The sequence below is a fragment of the Ochlerotatus camptorhynchus genome, unplaced genomic scaffold (genome assembly GCF_037179485.1).
Source record: "Ochlerotatus camptorhynchus isolate MF236.1 unplaced genomic scaffold, CSIRO-AGI_Acam_v1.1 ptg000020l, whole genome shotgun sequence".
Lineage (NCBI taxonomy): Eukaryota > Metazoa > Arthropoda > Insecta > Diptera > Culicidae > Ochlerotatus > Ochlerotatus camptorhynchus.
Window position 1 is genome coordinate 1,095,135 of NW_027040512.1, and position 20,141 is coordinate 1,115,275.

General features: G+C 38.2%; 1 protein-coding gene across 1 annotated transcript in view; it reads left to right on the forward strand.

The window, feature by feature from the left end:
* Positions 1-20,141, forward strand: part of LOC135703303 (uncharacterized) — a 148,891-nt gene that overhangs the window by 56,718 nt on the left and 72,032 nt on the right. The window contains exons 3-4 of the mRNA XM_065224489.1: positions 8,646-8,789; positions 8,854-9,012. Coding sequence (XP_065080561.1) covers positions 8,646-8,789; positions 8,854-9,012 — 303 coding nt within the window. The remainder of the gene's footprint in view (positions 1-8,645; positions 8,790-8,853; positions 9,013-20,141) is intronic.

Below are 20,141 nucleotides of genomic sequence, written 5' to 3' on the forward strand. Positions count from 1 at the left end.
CTGCAAACTCACTTATTCACCTTTATGTAAATCCGATCCGAATGATTCATTCTTGTGCGCTAGATCGAGAAAGTGCGAACATACCTCAAAACACTAAATGACAATTGCTGCACCACACACACACACAAGTTCTAATTTCAACGCGTTAAAGATGCATTTTACCAAAAAGGTGCTACGGATTTTTCGTCGGCGCGACATAAATTTATTCGGCGGCTTCAGTTCAATTTTATTGGCGGTGGCGTGGTGGCGCAGTGGTCTAATTGGATGTTAGATGAGAATATAAATAAATATTAAGTTTGTTCTTAGACCACCATGCAATAAATGCAGTGGTGCAAAGTTCATCAGTGAATTTTCTATCGTCTTTTCATACAAATGTTATGCAAACGCAGCAAATTAAATTTACAAAAATATGACGTAAGTGGAAACGAAATGCTCCATTAATATGTCAAATAGGTTTCACTGTTTCTCAGCATGAGTTACATTAAATACCCTTCAATTCAGGATCAATGCTATCTCCAAATATTATAGAATAACAATATGATTCACTCTTCTATTATCCCCAAGACACGATTTTTCACGATACTAGCGGCTCTAGTGACGCAAAAGGTGACTAGTACACTGTAAATTGAGCGTAACAAGACTATCAAAAACAACTCACAGTTGAATATTTTACTCACATAGTAAGAAAAAAAAATACCAAAAATTAAGTTTATATCTCAAGCGCCGCCGGGATTTTCTGAGGTATAAAATATCTGATCACGAAGGGTTGGTGTGGGAGCTGCTTCTCTGGCGTTGGTAGCATTGGTACTCAGTACGGAAAACAAATCAAGGGAAAAAAGTTTATTTCACCCAACTAGGTACTAAAGTGTGGGAAGCCAAAAGTAAGTAAAGTCCCATGTACTCAATTAATAATGTTTTGTTGTTTTTGACATCATCCACATCCAGAGGGCTGTGACTGCACTTTTGAATGTATGGGAATGATAGGAAATCATTTAGAAATGCATGAAAATTTATTCATTATCGTCTTTATGAGTAGTATTAGATGCACAACAATGCAAAAATGATTTTCCTACCAATGAAGGGGCGACATCTCTCGGACCTTCAGCATAGCAACTACTCAAATCATATAATTAATTTTAAGTACTCGCAACAAAGCGCTTGGATGGATAGAAATCACTTGATTGACTGGAATGAATGATGATCAAAAAAATAAAAAAAAGGAAACAGACTGGGGGGCTCGAACCATGAACTTTGCGATTATTAGGCCTGTGTCTTCACCACTCGTCTGTCAATACTTGGGAAATCGACCAGGCGTTCTTTCACGGAATGTGTTAAATTTTACACATTAATGTGTTTACGCTAATAACCGTGTAAGCTCTACTAATCATGAGTTTTCGAAATGGAATTCAACAATGCAATCCCCAAATAGGGATATCTTCAACAGTTTAAAATATACTTACCAACCCAAGTAACAATTTTGGTTTTATGAGGGTTCTGTAGACCATGACTTAGACTTGTAGAATGCTATAAAACCGTGATAAAACCTGCAATGTTACATGGGAACTTCTAGCTGGTAGCTTCGCATTCGGTAGTTCCTTAGCTGTCAAATTTTCAGCAGTACCGTGGATCCCTGGTAATCTGACCGTTCTTAATTTGTACGCTTTTTTGTTCTAACCTCGCTGTCATCTAGCGCATGGAATAGAGTAAAGGCCCAAACGCAATGTGGGCGGAAGTGGCAAGTTTGACAGTTGTCACAAATGACATCAAAATGCCTAACCGGAGTCGATTTGGTTCTAAATAGTTTTCAATCCGACAAGTAGGCTTACTCAGATTGGGCTCCACAACACTCAACTTTATCGTTTTTGTTTTGACCTATTATGGTTTTGAAGTATGATAGAGAAAGCTAGTAACTAGAGAAACATATAAAAAAGGCCTATTTACCAAATGTAAACAATGACTTTAAACGTTGATTTCTCGTGAATATAGACTCAATCTGGCAAACCGACTCCAGCATCTGAGAGATTATTTGCTCTATCAGATGATATAGTTAGTTTGAGTGGGCATGTTGCAATTCGAGAACAACCGACGTTTAAATGCATTGCTTACATTTGGCACATGTTGCTGGCGAACGAGGTACCCAACACGCTAACTTGAAAGTACCCATTAATAAGTAAAAATAGGTCAATTTTGAAGAAAATATTAGTAGGTTTTTCTACCCATTTATGAGTATATTTTACCCAGTCATGAGTAATTGTGTAGTAAGTGATGCAGATACTCATTAATCGGTAAAAAAATTGCTAATTTAATGAGTTAAGCCACTTTTCTTTAAAATGGGTATTTTTACACAAAAATGGGTACTTTGAAGTTAATATAAAAATTTAGTTCACTTTCACTCATCATGTGGCTTCCATGCGGCTAGGTAAAATTAAATTAATGATGAACACTAAATTTTGAGTAATTCTGATCAATAATCCATTGAGTGAAAATAACCTAACGATCAATCGAATGCAATAATGGAGCATGAACGAATGCGACGGAGCACACACAAATGACAGCATCGAAGGCAGCGCAGGTTGCTATGATTTTCATCCAAAAATAAGTTAAAAGTTTCCAACGGTACATATACAGATATACAACATTTTGGTTTAAATGAAAGTTTGATGTGTGACAATTTGACAGCCACCATAGTGATATGCCGATGTACGCAACCGCTGCCGCCACTGACCAAATTTCACGGCGTCGCGCCATCACGCCACCGCCGCCGAGGCAAGTAGGCACGATTCCCTACCATAATGCGTCTTTGAATTTCTCTGCTGGTATCATTTTCGGTGGTCACCAGTGAGCCCAAATACACGAACTCATCGACCACCTCGATTTCATCACCGTCAATCTGAACTCGGGGTGGGATGCTATCATTGTTTTCTGTATTTTGTCTTTGATGCGTTGATGGCAAGTCCAATCCGCCTAGCTTCAGCCTTCAGTCTGATGTAAGTTTCCGCCATCGTTTTAAAGTTCCGTGCCATGATGTCGAAATCATCGGCGAAGCCAAGAAGCTGGATGGACTTTCTGAAGATCATGCCACTCGTGTCTATCCCAGCTCTTCTGATCACACCTTCTAACATCTTGTTGACTAGCAGACACAAAAGTCCATCACCTTGCCTAACCCCCTTCGAGATTCAAAGGTACTCGAAAGTGTCCCGATACTTGAACAACGCACATCACTCGATCCATCGGCGCCTTGACCAATCGCGTCAGTTTATCCGGAAATCCGTACCCGTGCATAATCTGCCATAGGTGATCTCGATCGATTGTGTCGTATGCGGATTTGAAATCGATGAACAAATGATGTGTGGGCACGTTGTATTCGCGGCATTTCTGCAGAACCTGCCGAATCGCGAAAATTTGGACCGTGGTAGCGCGGGCACCCATGAATCCCGCCTGGTATTGCCCCACGAACTCTCTTGCAAATGGTGACAGGCGGCGGCATAGAATTTGGGAGAGTACCTTGTAGGCGGCGCACAGTAGTGTGATCGCGCGGTAGTTGCAGCAATCCAACTTGTCACCCTTTATGTAGATTGGGCATACGACACCTTCCATCCACTCTTCCGGTAATATCTCCTCCTCCCAAATGTTGAGAATTACCCAGTGAAGCGCTCTAGCTGCTTCACCGTCGTATTTTAATAGCTCACTTGGTAGTTGATCTACACCAGATGCTTTGTTGTTTTTCAGCCGACCGATCTCCTTCTCAACTTCTTGAAGATCAGGGGTCGGTAGCCTGTCGTCTTCTGCGCGTGCTCCAAGGTCTGTTGCCGTACCACCTTCGTTTTCTGCTGCTTCACCGTTGAGGTGCTCGTCATAGTACTGCTTCCACCTCTCAATCACCTCACACTCGTTCGTGAGAAGGTTACCGTCCAAGTCCTTGCACATATCGGCTTGCGGCACGTAGCTTTTGCGCGAACTATTTAGCTTCTCGTAGAACTTCCAGATCTTCCATCGCCTCGCGATCTCGGTCTTCCTGCTGACGCTTCTTCCTTCGGAAAAACGAGTTTTGTCTCTATCGCTCCACATTCAATCTCGTGCGGTGTTGCAGCATTCTCGCCCGTGCTGCATTCTTCTCCTCTACTAACAATTTGCATTCGTCGTCAAACCAGTCATTTCTTCGGTCCGCGATTGCAGTACCTAGTGCTGCTGCAGCAGTATTACCTATGGCGGAACGTATGTACCTCCAGCCATTTTCAAGAGTAGCTGCGCCAAGCTGTTCTACCGTGGGTCATGCAACTTCCAGCTGCTGCGCGTAGTCCTGGGCAACTTCGGCGTCCCGTAATTGCTCAATGTTGGGTCGCAACATTCGACTTTGACGGGTGTTATGAACCGTCGAGAGTTTTGAGCTCATGCATACTGCAACTAGGTAGTGGTCCGAATCTATGTTTGCACTGCGTTGGCAAAGAATTTCTCCTCGATTAGAACGTGATCGATTTGGTTTTCTGTGTGTTGGTCAGGTCATCTCCAGTTGGCTTTGTGGATATCCTTGCGGGGGAAAATGTACTTCGGACTACCATACCTCGAAAAGGGGGCAAATTTCACGCATCGTTGGCCGTTGTTGTTCGATACGGCATGCAGTCTGTTTGGTCTGTACATTGCTTCCCGTCCTACCTGCCATCGTACACCTGCTCCAGCTTCGCATAGAGCGCTTCTTTCTCGTCGTCGGGTCTCCCTTCGTGTGGACAGTGCACGTTGATGATGCTGTAGTTGAAGAAACGGCCTCGCGTTGATTGGCTGCCAACCAATCACACGTTGGCGCATCTTACCCAGCACTACAAAGCCGGTTCCCAACTCGTTGGTAGTGCCACAGCTCTGGTAGAAAGTAGCCGCTGGATGCCCGCTTTTCCATACCTTTTGTCCCGTCCAGCAAAGGTCCTGCAGTGCTACGACTTCGAAGTTGCGTGGTTGAAGCTCGTCATAGATTAACCTAGCCGAGCGATTTGCAGTTCCATGATCCGAGTTTCCAATCGTAGTCCTTATTTCGTCGCGTAGGTATGAGCCGATTGTTCCGATCCGTATTTCTTTCTTCGGTATTTGCAACTTTATGTTTTTCCAGGGTGGCTTGTTGCCCCCCTCCCCCCCTGTCTCGCCGCGGGACCATCGTGCACAGCTCTGTTTAGAGTCCCACGCTGGCACTAGGACATTGATCAGTCGCTCCTAACATGGAGAACAGACGCCGTTTTGAGCTGCACTTCCATGATGAACAGACGCTTAACATCTTGACATCTTAAAACTAAAAACTTAAACTTAATCTTATCTAAGTATAAAGGGAATTCATCGTTGCAATTGAGGAGTGCAACGATTTTTGCCTGAAATGATTAATTATTTTGTTGGACATTTGTTCTAAAGTCTCAACTTTCGAAATTCTATGTACCTCGGGAGAACTGTTCCACGAAGGCAACATCAAAGTCATCTTCGGAGTTTTATTCTGAATCATTTGAGGTGTTTTTTTTTCTGGTATAACTAAAAACCTGTATGAATATCGAAATGAATATTAGAAGTTTATTATTCAGGTTGAGTTTGGATTTTCGGTTTATCAAAGGATACAAACATTTTATTTATTTGTTATATTTGGCATGGATGTCCTCAATGTGATTTTTGATCAAGTACTAATTTAAGATATTTCACTTGACTTGACCAAGAAATTGGAACTACGTTCATAGTGACTATGCGACTACTACTAGGTTTCAAAAAGGAAGCTCTGGGCTTATGAGGGAATATTATAAGTTGAGTTTTAGAAGCATTGGGAGAAATCGTTAATTTTTATAAATAAGAAGAGAAAATATCTAAGCTTTTCTGCAGTCTGCTGCAAATAACACGAAGACTTCTTCCTTTTAGCGGAAATGCCTGTGTTATCAGCGAACAAAGATTTGTGGCAACCCTGAGGCAAATCAGGGAGGTCCGAAGTGAAAATGTTATGCAATATAGGCCCAAGAATGCTACCCTGAGGAACTCCTGCTCTAACAGGTAGTCGTTCAGATTTGGAATTTAGATTATTTACCTGCAGAGTTCTGTCAGTCAAATAATTTTGAACTAATTTCATAATATAAAGTGGAAATTTGAACTTTTCAATTAAGCAATCAAACCTTCATGCCAAACACTGTCGAATGCTTTTTCTATGTCTAGAAGAGCAACTCCAGTTGAGTGGCCTTCAGATTTGTTTGAACGAATTAAATTGGTAACTCTCAAGAGTTGATGAGTAGTTGAATGCCCTTGGCGAAATCCAAACTGCTCATCTGCAAAAATTGAGTTCGTATTGATGTGAAGCATCATTCTATTCAAAATTATTTTTTCAAAAAGTTTACTTATTGAAGAAAGCAAACTTATTGGACGGTAGCTAGAAGCTTCAGTTGGATTTTTATACGGCTTCAAAATTGGAACAACTTTTGCATTTTTCCATTTATCAGGAAAGTATGCCAAATGGAAACATCTGTTAAATAATTTTACCAAGAAAGACAAGGTACTCTCTGGGAGTTTTTTGTGAGGATATAGAAAATTTCATCATTACCTGGAGCATTCATATTTTGAAACTTTTTAGTTATAGACCTTACTTCGTCCAAATCAGTCCCCCAGGAATCATCAAAAATATTTTCCCGAGAGAAAATATTCAGATAATCCCGAGCAACCTGATTCTCAATAGGACTAGTAAGACCCAAACTGAAATTATGGGAACTGTCGAATGGCTTAGCAAATTTCTGAGTTTTTTTCCAAATTTGTGATCAAAATTTTACCACCTTCTTTAAGCGCTGGAATAGGCTTTTGAAGTTTTTTCAAAATGTTTGTGAGTTTCCAAAAGAGTTTAATTTAGAAACATTATTTTCAAAAATTTTGTTCCTCAGGGCAGATAATCGCTTTTTAATTTGTTTTTGCAAATCCCGCCAGATAACTTTCATGGCAGGATCGCGTGTTCTTTGATATTGTCTCCTACGGACATTTTTAAGACGGATCAAGAGCTGAAAATCGTCGTCTATTACAATTGAATCGAATTTAACCTCGCATTTTGGTACTGAGGCAGCTCTTGCTTCAACTATAGAAGTAGTCAGTGATTCAAGAGCATAATTAATTTCATCTTTGGTTTGCAAAGGAATGTTTGAATCGAAGTTATATTCCATAAATGTTCGATATTGCTCCCAATCAGCTCTTTGGTAATTGAAAGTAGAGCTGTTGGGATTACAAATTATTTCTTGGGATATTTCAAAAGCTACTGGAAGGTGATCAGAACTGAAGTCAGCATGGGTAACCAATTGGCTACAAAGTTGACATGAATCAATATTCTTATATTACCATAGTTGTACCATAGAGGCAACTCTAAGACCAGAAGGTTCCGAAGAAACGTGCTCAACTTTTTGGCTCAGCTCTGGTACTTTCTTCGGTCCCAAGCTAATCGATGCACCCCTCGAAGCATAGAAAATTCCACGAACCCCCTCATTTTATTTGTCAAAATTTCATAGCGAATCAAAACAAACATAGTGTACAGGGTGATTCGGAATAACTGTCACTTTTAAAAATGTTCATAACGATTGAACGCTTGCATGAATTTTAGATATCAGTATATTCCAGATATACTACATATATAACCTTCAAGTAAGCATACTTTAATTCAAATCTCTCTCCCTTTACTTTTAATTACCAGCCACTTTTGTCTCGAAAATGAACCACGGCTGGCACGCACGTTTTAGTTCCAGCACTTTTGGAGTCCTGGCGATGGGTCTAAGCTCTGATATTGAACAGATTTTCCACGCATGGTCGCTTTTTACTTCTTTAACGATGTGAAAAATAAATGTTTAATTCTTTCGAAGAGATTTCAGTTTCTAAAAGATAACACACAAAATTATACAGATTTATAACATGCTTCATTTTCACGTTCATGGCTGCTTGAAATCAAAAACGAATGAAATTTCAAATCCTATTATCAATACAAGCTGATATTTGTACACACTTTAAAACAAAAATACTTGAACATATACCCATTTTACCCATTGAGAATTGCATATTTGTGAAATCGGTGATAGTTATTCTGAATCACCCTGTAGTACTAAAATTTTGACTAGAATGGGGTACGTTCAACGATGTACTTGGGGCTAGAGATGCCAGATTTACAGACATGTCTGTGAATTTACAGACTTTTATTTTTCACAGACATTTTTTTTTGTTACAGGCATTTACAGACTTTTTAGTTTTTTCACAGATATTTACAGTCTTTTGTAATCAAGGGAATTTTTTAAATTTATTTGGTTACACTGTTTGACATCTTCACGCATTAGAAATTCGCGCGTTTTCAAATCCACCACACGAACGAGCTGTCACTGTTATAGACGGTCATAGTTAGAGACCTGTCAATGTGCTTCCATGTTGTGTCCCATACGAACATTTAATTTTTTTCCATACGATTTGACGGTTTGTTTTCATCCTATTCCATCTTTTTATTCAACCACCGAATGCAGTTTTCAAAATAGCCATTTTCGCCGTTTTGTACCTGAATAAGAGTCGTAAAAATGATGATAAAAAGGAGAAAAATCGAAGAGAGCGAATTTTCCGAAGAATCAGGTAAGCTATAAGTTATGTTTGTTTAATTTCTGAGTCTAAGCATTAAATTTGTGTAGGAACTGCTGGTTCCGATGCTTTATCCAAAACCGCTGGTCAGAATCAATCCATCGATGATCCGATTCAATCCACCAGTGGTCCAAGTCAATCCGTTACTCCACAATCAACTTCACAATCTGACTATCATCATGCAGGCGGCTCCCGTAAGTGTATACAGTTGTATTTTAGAACCACGTTTATTATATTATTTGCATCATTTATTTATAGACTCAGATGGTTCAAATCAATCTGCTGCGCCACCATCGACAGTTGGTCTGAGTCAATCCGAATCTGGCCCAAGTCTAGCCACCGATAGCCCGACAATTGTCAATACCGCTGGTCCGAGTTCAAGTCGCTCCATCGCTCACGATTACGTACCACGTTCACGTAAGTTAAATTCAAAATTTAATCATGCGTAGCGGCCCAATCAGCATGTGTGACCTTAAGGGGGAAATTAAACAAAAACGAAGTAGGGGAAATGGCTCTAATATTGGGCCTATGGATCTAATATTGGGCCCATCGCTAAAAATCTAATATTTATCAATTTTATCTAGATGAATGCGTCATTGGGACGGTACTAATGGATATTTTTGGTCGCTATTGAAAATTTATTCGAATGCTGAATTTATGTATGGGCCCAAATTAGGGGCATTTAGGCCGACATTACCATGTCACAATTTGTTTTGGCAAGATGAAAAAATGGCGTCAGACATTGATTTCCGGTCTTTATACGTCATCTCGATACAAAAAATACCCATATTGAAGGGTTTTTGCTAGTATTTCCCTGTTTTTCTACAACCAGAAGCCACCATCTTGGATTTCAAGATGGCGTCAGACATTGATTTCCAGTCTCTATACGTCATCCCGATTCCAAAAATACCTATATTGAAGGATATTTGACATTATTTCCCAGTTTTTATATAACCGGAAGCCGCCATATTGGATTTCAAGATGGCGCCAGACATTGATTTTCGGTCTTTATACGTCATCTCGATACCAAAACTACCCATATTGAAGGATATTTGACATTATTTCCCAGTTTTTCTACAACCGGAAGCTGCCATATTGGATTTAAAAATGGCGTCAGACATTGATTTCCGATCTTTATACGTCATCCTGATTCCAAAATACCCATATTGAAGGATATTTGACATTATTTTCCAGTTTTTCTATAACCGGAAGCCGCCATCTTGGATTTCAAGATGCCGTCAGGCATTGATTTCGGGTATGTATACGTCATCCTGATTCCAAAAATACTCATAGTGAAGGATATTTGGCATTATTTCCCAGGTTTTCTACAACCGGAATCCGCCATATTGGATTTCAAAATGGCGTCAGACATTGATTTCCGGTCTATATACGTCATCCTGATTCCAAAATACCCACATTGAAGGATATTTGACATTATTTCCCAGTTTTTCTACAACCGGAAGCCGCCATATTGGATTTAAAAATGGCGTCAGACATTGATTTCCGATCTTTATACGTCATCCTGATTCCAAAATACCCATATTGAAGGATATTTGACATTATTTTCCAGTTTTTCTATAACCGGAAGCCGCCATCTTGGATGTCAAGATGCCGTCAGGCATTGATTTCGGGTATGTATACGTCATCCTGATTCCAAAAATACCCATAGTGAAGGATATTTGGCATTATTTCCCAGTTTTTCTACAACCGGAATCCGCCATATTGGATTTCAAAATGGCGTCAGACATTGATTTCCGGTCTATATACGTCATCCTGATTCCAAAATTCCCCCATATTGAAGGATATTTGACATTATTTTCCAGTTTTTCTATAACCGGAAGTCGCCATCTTGGATTTCAAGATGCCGTCAGACATTGATTTCGGGTATGTATACGTCATCCTGATTCCAAAAATACCCATAGTGAAGGATATTTGGCATTATTTCCCAGTTTTTCTATAACCGGAAGCCGCCATCTTGGATTTCAAGACGGTGTCTGACATTGATATCCGGTCTAAATTGGTCATCCCCATTCCGAAAATACCCATATTGAAGCGTATTTGCTAGTATTTTCCAGTTTTCCTGCAACCGTAAGCCGCCATCTTGGATTTCAAAATGGCGTCAGACATTGATTTCCGGTATTTATACGTCACCCCGATTCCAGAAATACCCATATCGAAGGGTATTTGACAGGATTTCTCAGTTTATCTGCAACAGGATGCCGCCTTCTGGATTTCAAGAAGGTATCGGTTATCGATTTCCAGACTATAGGCGTCACGTGGACTCCAAAAATACCCATATCGAAGGGTATTTGTCAGACTTCAAAATGATTTCTATTTCCTTCGCTACCAATATTGTCTATCAAAATATTTGGCAATTGAATTAATAACTGTCGCTTGGTACAAATATTTTACTCACCTTTTTGGGAGCACTGCTATTTAATTCTTGCCAATGTTCCGAACCAAGAACGGTATACCCGGTTTTGGTAACATATAATTGAACCCTGCACACGGTTTATATCTCGTGTACCAAAACCAAAATTCTAGCACACCGGTTTTCGGTTTTCAAGCTGCGGTTCTGAACATCAACTCGAAAACCGGCACACGGTTTTGATTTAGAACACACTGGTACACTAAAACTCAACCGAACCAGGGTACACGCTTACATAAACACAGGAGTATTTTTTGAACACGAACCAGCACACGGTGCTCACCGGTTGGTTCAGTTGCCCATCACTGAATTGTTGAGTACCATGTGATTTGAGGTATCGTACGATGCATTTCGGTGCTTGTCAGAATTTGTCCACTTCCCGGGGGTACCTGGTACATCTTTCTTTGCCATTGTGATCATTGGGTCTGAATATGTTCACCATTGATGTTATAGTAAAATTTTAATGTGATTTGAGGTGTCGCATGATGAGTTTTTGATATATCAATCTTTCGCGAATTTCCCAGTGCAATCTGGAATTCTCATTTTTGTTTATATCTTCGGAACCATAATTCCGATCGGGAAAAATCAAACCCTGATTCTTATTCATCAACATTTTTTGAGCACGAAGTGTTTAGAATCGTATTAATATGCTTGTAAATCGCTCTTTTGATTGTCGATTTCTCCATATTAAGGTGGAAAGTTGAATCTCTCACTAACATATGCTCCTTCTCCCGCTGCTGGCGTGCAAAAGGCCAGTACTAAGTAATTTACGGATTTCCACACTACATGGCATATAAGATCGACTCAAATTTAATATTAAATTACTCAAACTCTAGAGAACGTCGTTTACTTGTAGACTGAGTAAAATTTTCCGAGCCTCATAAATCTTTTCGAATATGAGAAAAATCGACGAAAAATTTACTCACGCTACAAGAAGATAAATTCGTTCTATGAGTTTCAATTCCGACCTAACGCATTGAAACGCCATTAGATTTCCTTCGTTCTTCGCGTTTCTTTTGTTTTGAGAACAATGAGCGTTAATATTCATATAATGCGCTCTAACAGGGTTTACGTTGTAGCTAATGAACTAACGCATCGGCACAAACCAATTATTGATTTGTGCATGGTGAAATCATTGATATTATCGATCTTTTCTGATCGATAGAACGGAAATGGGCGATTACTATGAAGTAGTGCTCTACCCTACTACCTAAAGCTACAACAAATTTTAACAGCACTTTTCAGTGCCCAATAAACCTATAAATTTTCTACCTTGTTCAACTCTTATTCCTCTTCGATCCTTGTTTGGACCCTACCCGAGGTAATCCTTCTTTGACATCGATTTGGAAAATTCCTCTACGACCCTTCAGATTCTTATAGTAATCTGCTTGGAATTCGATCTGGATACAAATTTACTGCCGCCATGGCGTCTAAGCGCAAAAGAAAAGGGCAAACTCTTGATCCCCCTTCTGATGAAATTAATTTGAGCAATCAATTTGATTTGCTCACGGATGATGAGAATGATCCATCATCCAGAAAAAATTCTAATAAACTTTCCCGGCTTAATTCCAAGAAGGAAAAGATTCCCCCTATTGTGATAACCACTTCCGATTTCCATGCTCTTCACATGGAACTTTTGAACTTCGTAAAAGTTAAGTTTTCACTACAAATTGAACGTTGGGGTGAATGCCGTGTATTTGCTGAAACCTTAGACGGATTTAAATGTCTTCTCAAGTATCTTACTGAGAAGCAGCACAATTTTTTTATTTACGACACAAAAACTGAACTTGTTTTCAAGGTTGTCATGAAAGGACTTCTTCTTCTTCTTCTTCTTCGCATTTCAAGCTTATTGCTTAGCGCATATTAGCTTATTGCGTGCTCTCAACTTAGTGTTCTAAATGCACTTCCACAGTTATTAATTGAGAGCTTTCGATGCCAATACCAATGCATGAATTTGTATATTGTGTGGCAAGCACAATGATACTCTAAGCCCAGGGAAGTCGAGAAAATTTCCAACCCGAAAGATTCCCTCGACCGGACCGGGAATCGAACCCGCCGCCTCCGGCTTGGTAATACCGTGCCTTTACTGACTAGGCTATGAGGCCCCACAACTTTACTGACTAGGCTATGAGGTCATGAAAGGACTGTCAGTGGTGAATCCCTGGATCAGATCAAAGATGAACTGGCAAAATTACTTGGAGTTGTGCCACTCCAAGTAATCAAAATGAAAATGAAATCCCATCCTGGCGATTCGCGCAACGGGATTTCCATTGATTTTTATTTAGTTCACTTCAAGTTTAGTGAACTAAATAACCTTAAGGGCTTGGAAAATGCTAGCCTTATGCTCCATGTCCAAGTGAAGTGGGAACACTTCAGGAAGACTAGAAGAACTTTCCAAAACCTCACCCAGTGCCATAAGTGCCAGGGATGGGGTCACGGAACTAAAAGTTGCTACATGCCAGCTAAATGCATGAATTGTGGTGATTCCTCTCACGCAATGGACGACTGTCCTGTGAAGGAAGATCCTAAGAAATTTAAATGTTCAAATTGTGGAGAAAACTACAAATCCAATTTTTGGGAATGTAAGACTCGTAAAGCGATCCTACAATCTCGTTCTAAGCGACAGGTAGGAAACGCTCCACGTTTCCGAACAGGTACAAATTACTCTGCTGTTAACAACGGTCAGCGAGGAACAAATTCCACATTCGTACCCGTAGGTACAAATATCACCCCTGCTTCAAATTTTTCATCTATACCTACTCTACTCGCTGCTAACAATGTTCAGCGAGTTAATGGAGCTACCTATGCTGCTATTGCAACGGGTAAAAATCAAAATACTAACCAACGCAATTCTATCGGAAATTTTGAAAATTTTGACTTAGGAAGCATTACTGCTCCTAAAATGGATTTTTTGCAGAAATCATTAATTGACATGATTACTGATATGCTTAAATCTAACTCCATGTTTGATGCTATTCAAACTGGAGTAAAATTTGCAAACAATATTGTCATGACTTTAAAATGCAGTAATGGATTTTAAAGCATTACATACTTTAAATTGGAATGCTCGATCTCTTAAAGATAATGAAGACGAGCTATTTAACTTTTTGAGAGTTAATAACGTGCATATTGCCGTTATAACTGAAACGTTCCTTAAACCTGACCATAAGGTTAAGAAGGACGCAAATTACTTGATTTATAGAAATGATCGTCTTGATGGACCCTGTGGTGGCGTTGCCATCATTATTCATAGACGAATCAAACATAAAATTCTTTCTTCATTTGAAACCAAAGTTTTTGAAACTTTGGGAGTTTCTGTTGAAACAAAATTTGGACAACTTACGTTTATAGCTGCCTATTTGCCATTCCAATGCGTAGGCCAGCAAAAGAATTTTCTCAAGGGTGACCTCCAGAAACTTACCCGTCATAGGTCTAAATTCTTCATTATTGGTGATTTTAATGCAAAACACCGCTCATGAAATAATGCTGAAAGCAATTCCAATGGTAATATTCTGTTTGATGATTGTTCTGCAGGTTATTACACTATTCAAAATTCAAACAGCCCAACATGCTTTTCTTCAGCAAGAAATCCCTCCACTATTGATTTGGTCTTAACTGATTCATGTCAACTTTGTAGCCAAGTGGTTACCCATGCTGACTTCGGTTCTGATCACCTTCCAGTAACTTTTGAAATATCCCAAGAAATAATTTGTAATCCCAACAGCTCTACTTTCAATTACCATACACAGTTAAAATTATTTTGTAATTTTACACGAATTTCCATGCACATAAAACAAGCATGCATATTCATATAAAATTAAATTGGTTTTTTAATTTACACGACTTGAAATTTACATGCACGTTGATGGCTTTAGATGCGCTCACTTTGTAATTCTACAGGACATTTTGAATTACACGCATTTGGGTTTTTGAACGAATTTGCATAAAATCGAACTGATTCACCCACGTGGAATAACCCGCCTTTACGGCACAGTACATACTCTACATATTTCCACCGCTGCATCAAAACGATCAAACAGAAGAAAAAAGGAACCACGAGCGCATTTTTGAATTTTATTCTATTTTTCCATATCCAAATGTTTGATTTTCTGCACGAACTAAAAGTGCTCTCTGTATAAAACCGCTGTAATCACTATTTTGTCTGTCATCCATTTTCTATTTGTGAACGTGCGTATGCACGATAAATCGTTCCGCATAAACAAAACTGAGCGGAGAAAAAACCGTCCGCCATATTAGATTTCCCAATGTTTGTTGATTTAAATTTACACGAGCATGTTAATTCATAGGTTTTATCGTTGAAAATCCGATGTCCTTCGATAAGTTTTTACATCACGTGGTGATATTACACTGCAAGAGAAAATTAATCGAATAAACGTGTAATTTTATGAGTTTCATCATGTTTTTATTGTGTGCATGATTTTTAATGTAAAATTAAACTAAAACATAGTTTAAAGCGATGTAATTTTAAAATGGTTTTGGTTTACACGTCATGTAATATTCATTATTTTTTGCTGTGCATAGCTTACGTTTCCGACATTGGCCCATATGAAGACTCAGTGTCGAATCACGAAAATTTAATTTTGACACATCGATGTCCAACTATACCAGTTATACCACTGAGGAAACACAAAAAAGGGGTCAACATTTAGTCAGCAGTTTTGCATGAAGTTCCACATATGTTATGTGTTCAGCGTCAAGGTAAAACGAATGCAGTTTAGTGATATTTGAAAATTGCCATTGAAATGCACGCCTTCTGTAAAAGTACGCCAAATAAAATGTTACAAAATGTCAGTTCCTTCTGGTTTCCCAAAGACAGCGTCGTCAGCGAAAATTGAGTTCAATTATGTCGGCTTCCTTTCGATCAGCGTGATGGAAAACTCTCGAATATGGACCGTCAGTAATCTATCACATTGATAATTGAATTGTCGTTTAAAAGAAAGTCGATTTTAAACTGATTTATTATATATCAGCTAAATTTTAATTACGATTAAGATTTATAAATGACATAGAATGGCGGAAAACTATTAGTAGCGGAGGGCGCAGTTTCTGTTTTTGAAAAGTATGAAATTTATGATGATTTGAAAGATTATAATAGGCCTGACTTGTTGATTTATACTTATTTATAATATTGTAAAGATCCAGATCAGTAACGATTGTTCTAAATATAATACTTAAAACGTGAATTTCAGGCAAATGTTATAAAAATTCGTCTATGTTAGATGTTTGAAGATGTACAGCTTTTATGTTTTGAGCAACTTTTCATAAAATTCTACGTTCTACAACTTTGCCGAAAAATCAAACCTCTATCTTACGAAATAAAAAAAGGTTTGTATCGCTGCGCCATCTTTGCGCCCAAAACTTTAACTATTTTTATCCATCAAATTATGTTTCTAATTAATCCAGAAAACTTCACTGAAGACGTCAACTCAAATGGATGCATTGGAATTCCTGGCTCACTGTGCAATGGCCGAGTTGGCGCGAAATTTGTCTTTGGTCAAAACTCGTTCACTTACCCTAATTATGTTTTGACACATTTTGAAAACGCAATCTAGAAAACTAGGTTTGTTTGATCATAAATGCGAATCTCAACTAATCTTATTTAAATTTTGTTTGTTGCTCTGATAATCCTAGGAGTTGCCGTTAGATTTTTTGGGGAAAGAAACTTCAACGATTTCCTTTATTGGATCGCTGAGCACATTTTTTCCCTAAAACTATACCAAACCTGTGGAATTCCTTATATTCATTCTCACACTCCAAGAGTCATGCCATCATCGTCCTCATCGCCGCCAAACATATATTAATAAAGCATTCTAAAATTAATCGACGGTTTTCATCTAGTTGCTCCAGCTACTACAGTAACTTACAAGCCTTAACTGTTATGATTTATAGCTAAGTGTGTCTACATTGTTCCTGCTCAGCATTTTAAACAGGTTTTCTAAACCTGCATGTCAGTATAACAATTGACATCTTAAAACTGAAAGCTAAAACTAAAACTTATCTAAATGTAAAAGGAAATAATCATTGCAATTGAGGACTACCAATCAATTCTAGGTATCTCGGTAGTACTGTACCATGAAGGCAACTTCAAAATCATCTTCTGAGCTTTATTCTGAATCCTTTGAGGTGTTTTTTCCTGGTCCAACTAAAAACCTATTTAAATATTAGAAGTTTATTCTTCAGGCAGAATTTGGATTTTTGGTTTAAAAGAGGATATAAACATTTTATATATTGGTTGATGTCCTTTTTAAAGTGATCTTTAAAAATTATTTATGTTCAAGTACTATTTCACTTGACTTGACCAAGAAATTGGAACTCCGTTCAAAGTGACTATGCGACTACTACTAGGTTTCAAAAAGGAAGCTCTCAGCTTATGTGGGAATATTATAAGTTGAGTTTCGAAAGCGTCGGGAGAAATCTTCCATTTTTGTAAATAAGAAAAAAAAAATATCGAAACTTTTCTACAGTCTGCTGCAAATAACACGATGACTTCTTCCTTTAGCGGAAATGCCTGTATCATTGACAAACAAAGAATTGAGGCAACCCTGAGGGAAATCAGGAAGGTCCGAAAGAATATAACATATCGGCCCAAGAATGCTACCTTGAGGAACTACTGCTCTAACAGGCAGACGTTTAGATGTGAAATTTTGATAATTTACCTAAAGAGCGTAATAATATATATATTAATATAGAGCGAAAATATATATATCATAATACAGAGCGAATAAATAAACTTTTGCATGCAACTCCAGTTGAGCCTTCAGATTTGTTTGAATGAATTGACAAGAAATACTAATGATAAATATTACTAATAGATTGTGGTTTTTTTTAGGAACAACAATGGAGCCCATCACGGAAAGAGGCAGCTATGCATGGGGTGGCAATACTGGCAATCATGGCAACAAATACGAAGAAGATTTAGCATTTGCGCTGTTTGAGCGTGCATCTTTGCGGAAATCTAAATTCAAACTTGCCTCAGAAATGAAGGACGCTGGAAAATTCGATGATGTGGTCATATTTTTCGAAGAACCGAAGGAGGTGTGGTTGTTCCAAGCCAAACACAACGACAGCTCAGATGGTTCAAAACCAATATCGTTCAACAATTTGTTTCCGAAGACGTGTAAGTGTAATTCTGATTTTGCTATTATCAAGTACATACAGTCGTATTTAGACGTTATTCAAAAAGATGAGTTCAAGGGGTTGAAGATGCGATTTTTTATCCTAACCAATAAATCATTAGACGATAGCAATAGACAGCTAAGAGAGTTGGTGGACATCGAGGTCTGTGAACAAAGTGAAGTGAACCCAATAATGAAGTTTGCTGAATCGGACGATTGCTACAAAAGATTCAGACCAAAAAAGGATAAAATTGAAGATTTACTGAAGTTGATGAACACCGAACTAAATGCCATTAAGGATGCGATCATTGAACTCTTTAAAAGTGGAAAAGTTTCGGACTTACTAATCAACTACAAAACACCGTTGCGGCAGATCCTGGAAGTTCCAGATAAAAATCTTAAACTCAAAGATGATGTCTCAACCAGAAAGGATGATTGGTTGTGCAATAAGCTACTTAAAGAGATTGGCGAAAAAAAAATGGTAAAAAATGAAGCGATTCAATCATTTATGAAAGGTAAATCTAGGAACATCCAACTACCAACGTATTTAAATGCAGATAGCGTGAGCAAGTTCTTTCAGCATCTTACTTTCTGTGTAAACCAACCAAGTGATCTAATAAGAACGATTGGCAATGATCTTCGCTCATGGATGAGAGATTGGATTCCACCGGACGATCTTGGCAAATCACAATTAAATCTGCCTCTCCTTAAATTTAATGAATGTTTTAAAAAGTGGATCAATTCTAAAAGTTACAAGGATACCACAAAGAATCAGCCAGAAAAGAGTTACTTATCTTATAAAGAGGGACGTTCTTGTGTCGAAGAAATAACGAGACAACTGAGTGATCATTTTTCACAACGTAAATATATTGGAAGCTCGTACATAGAAAGAAAATTAATCGATAACAATCTTATTGCTAGTGACCATGATTTCATCAAACGATTAATAGACGACCAAGCAGAAAACAAATTTTCTCTCTTCATCGGAGAGCCTGGTATGGGAAAAACAACTATCCTCCAATACATTGCCTTCGAAGTTCAAAAGAAATCCAATATTGATGTATTCTTGATATATTTGAATAACTTAAAGGAAACGCTCAAATCAGGCTGTGAAAACTTAGAAGCGGTTTTCAAAATTCTGCGTTCAGTTCTTTCGGAATCAAGCAGGACAATTTTGAAAAACAATCTAGAAAGCAACGCAAATCGAACTCTTATCATGTTTGATGGGTTCGATGAGATCACTTTTCATAACGAGGCAATCGCCGTATTTAGGCAATTTTTGTCAGAGAAGAATATTCGAGTGATTGTAAGTGGTAGATATCATGTCAAGGATATTCTTGAATTTGAATTTGAAGTTAGTGCAATCAGATTAATTCCATTTAAAAACGTTGAACGAATAAAGGTTATGAAAAATTCATGGAAAGCTTCCGACAATTCAATGGAATTTAAAATTTTTTCAACTCAATTGCTCGAAAAATTCTACTCGGACATAAAAAGCTATGACTCTAAATTTTTTGGTACTCCACTTTTAATTCGATTGTTAACCGTAGCATATTCTGATGATTTCCAACAATATTTAAATACTGCTCCAGATAAACGTGCACAAGATATTTTCCCGAAAGAAAAATTTAATGTTGTCTCATTGTTTAAAAAGTTTGTAGAATTTTCGTTTCAAATCAAATTGAAGAAAAAAAAAGACCAAGATGCTTACCGAAATATCGACATGTCAAGTGATGATGAAGAGCGCCGTCTTTTGAAATACTTTACTATTGAGCATCAAATGGCTGCTTGGCACGAGATTTCTAGTTTTCATCTTAAGAAAATAATCGCATTGGGTAAAAATGAAAAACTTTACAACGACCTCCAAATACGAATCAAAGACGGAAAAGAGCACTCTCCTCTATTGAATATTTCCAAAGGCAATCTTAGATTCGTACACCGATCCTATGCTGAATTTTTAGCTGCAACGTATCTATATGATC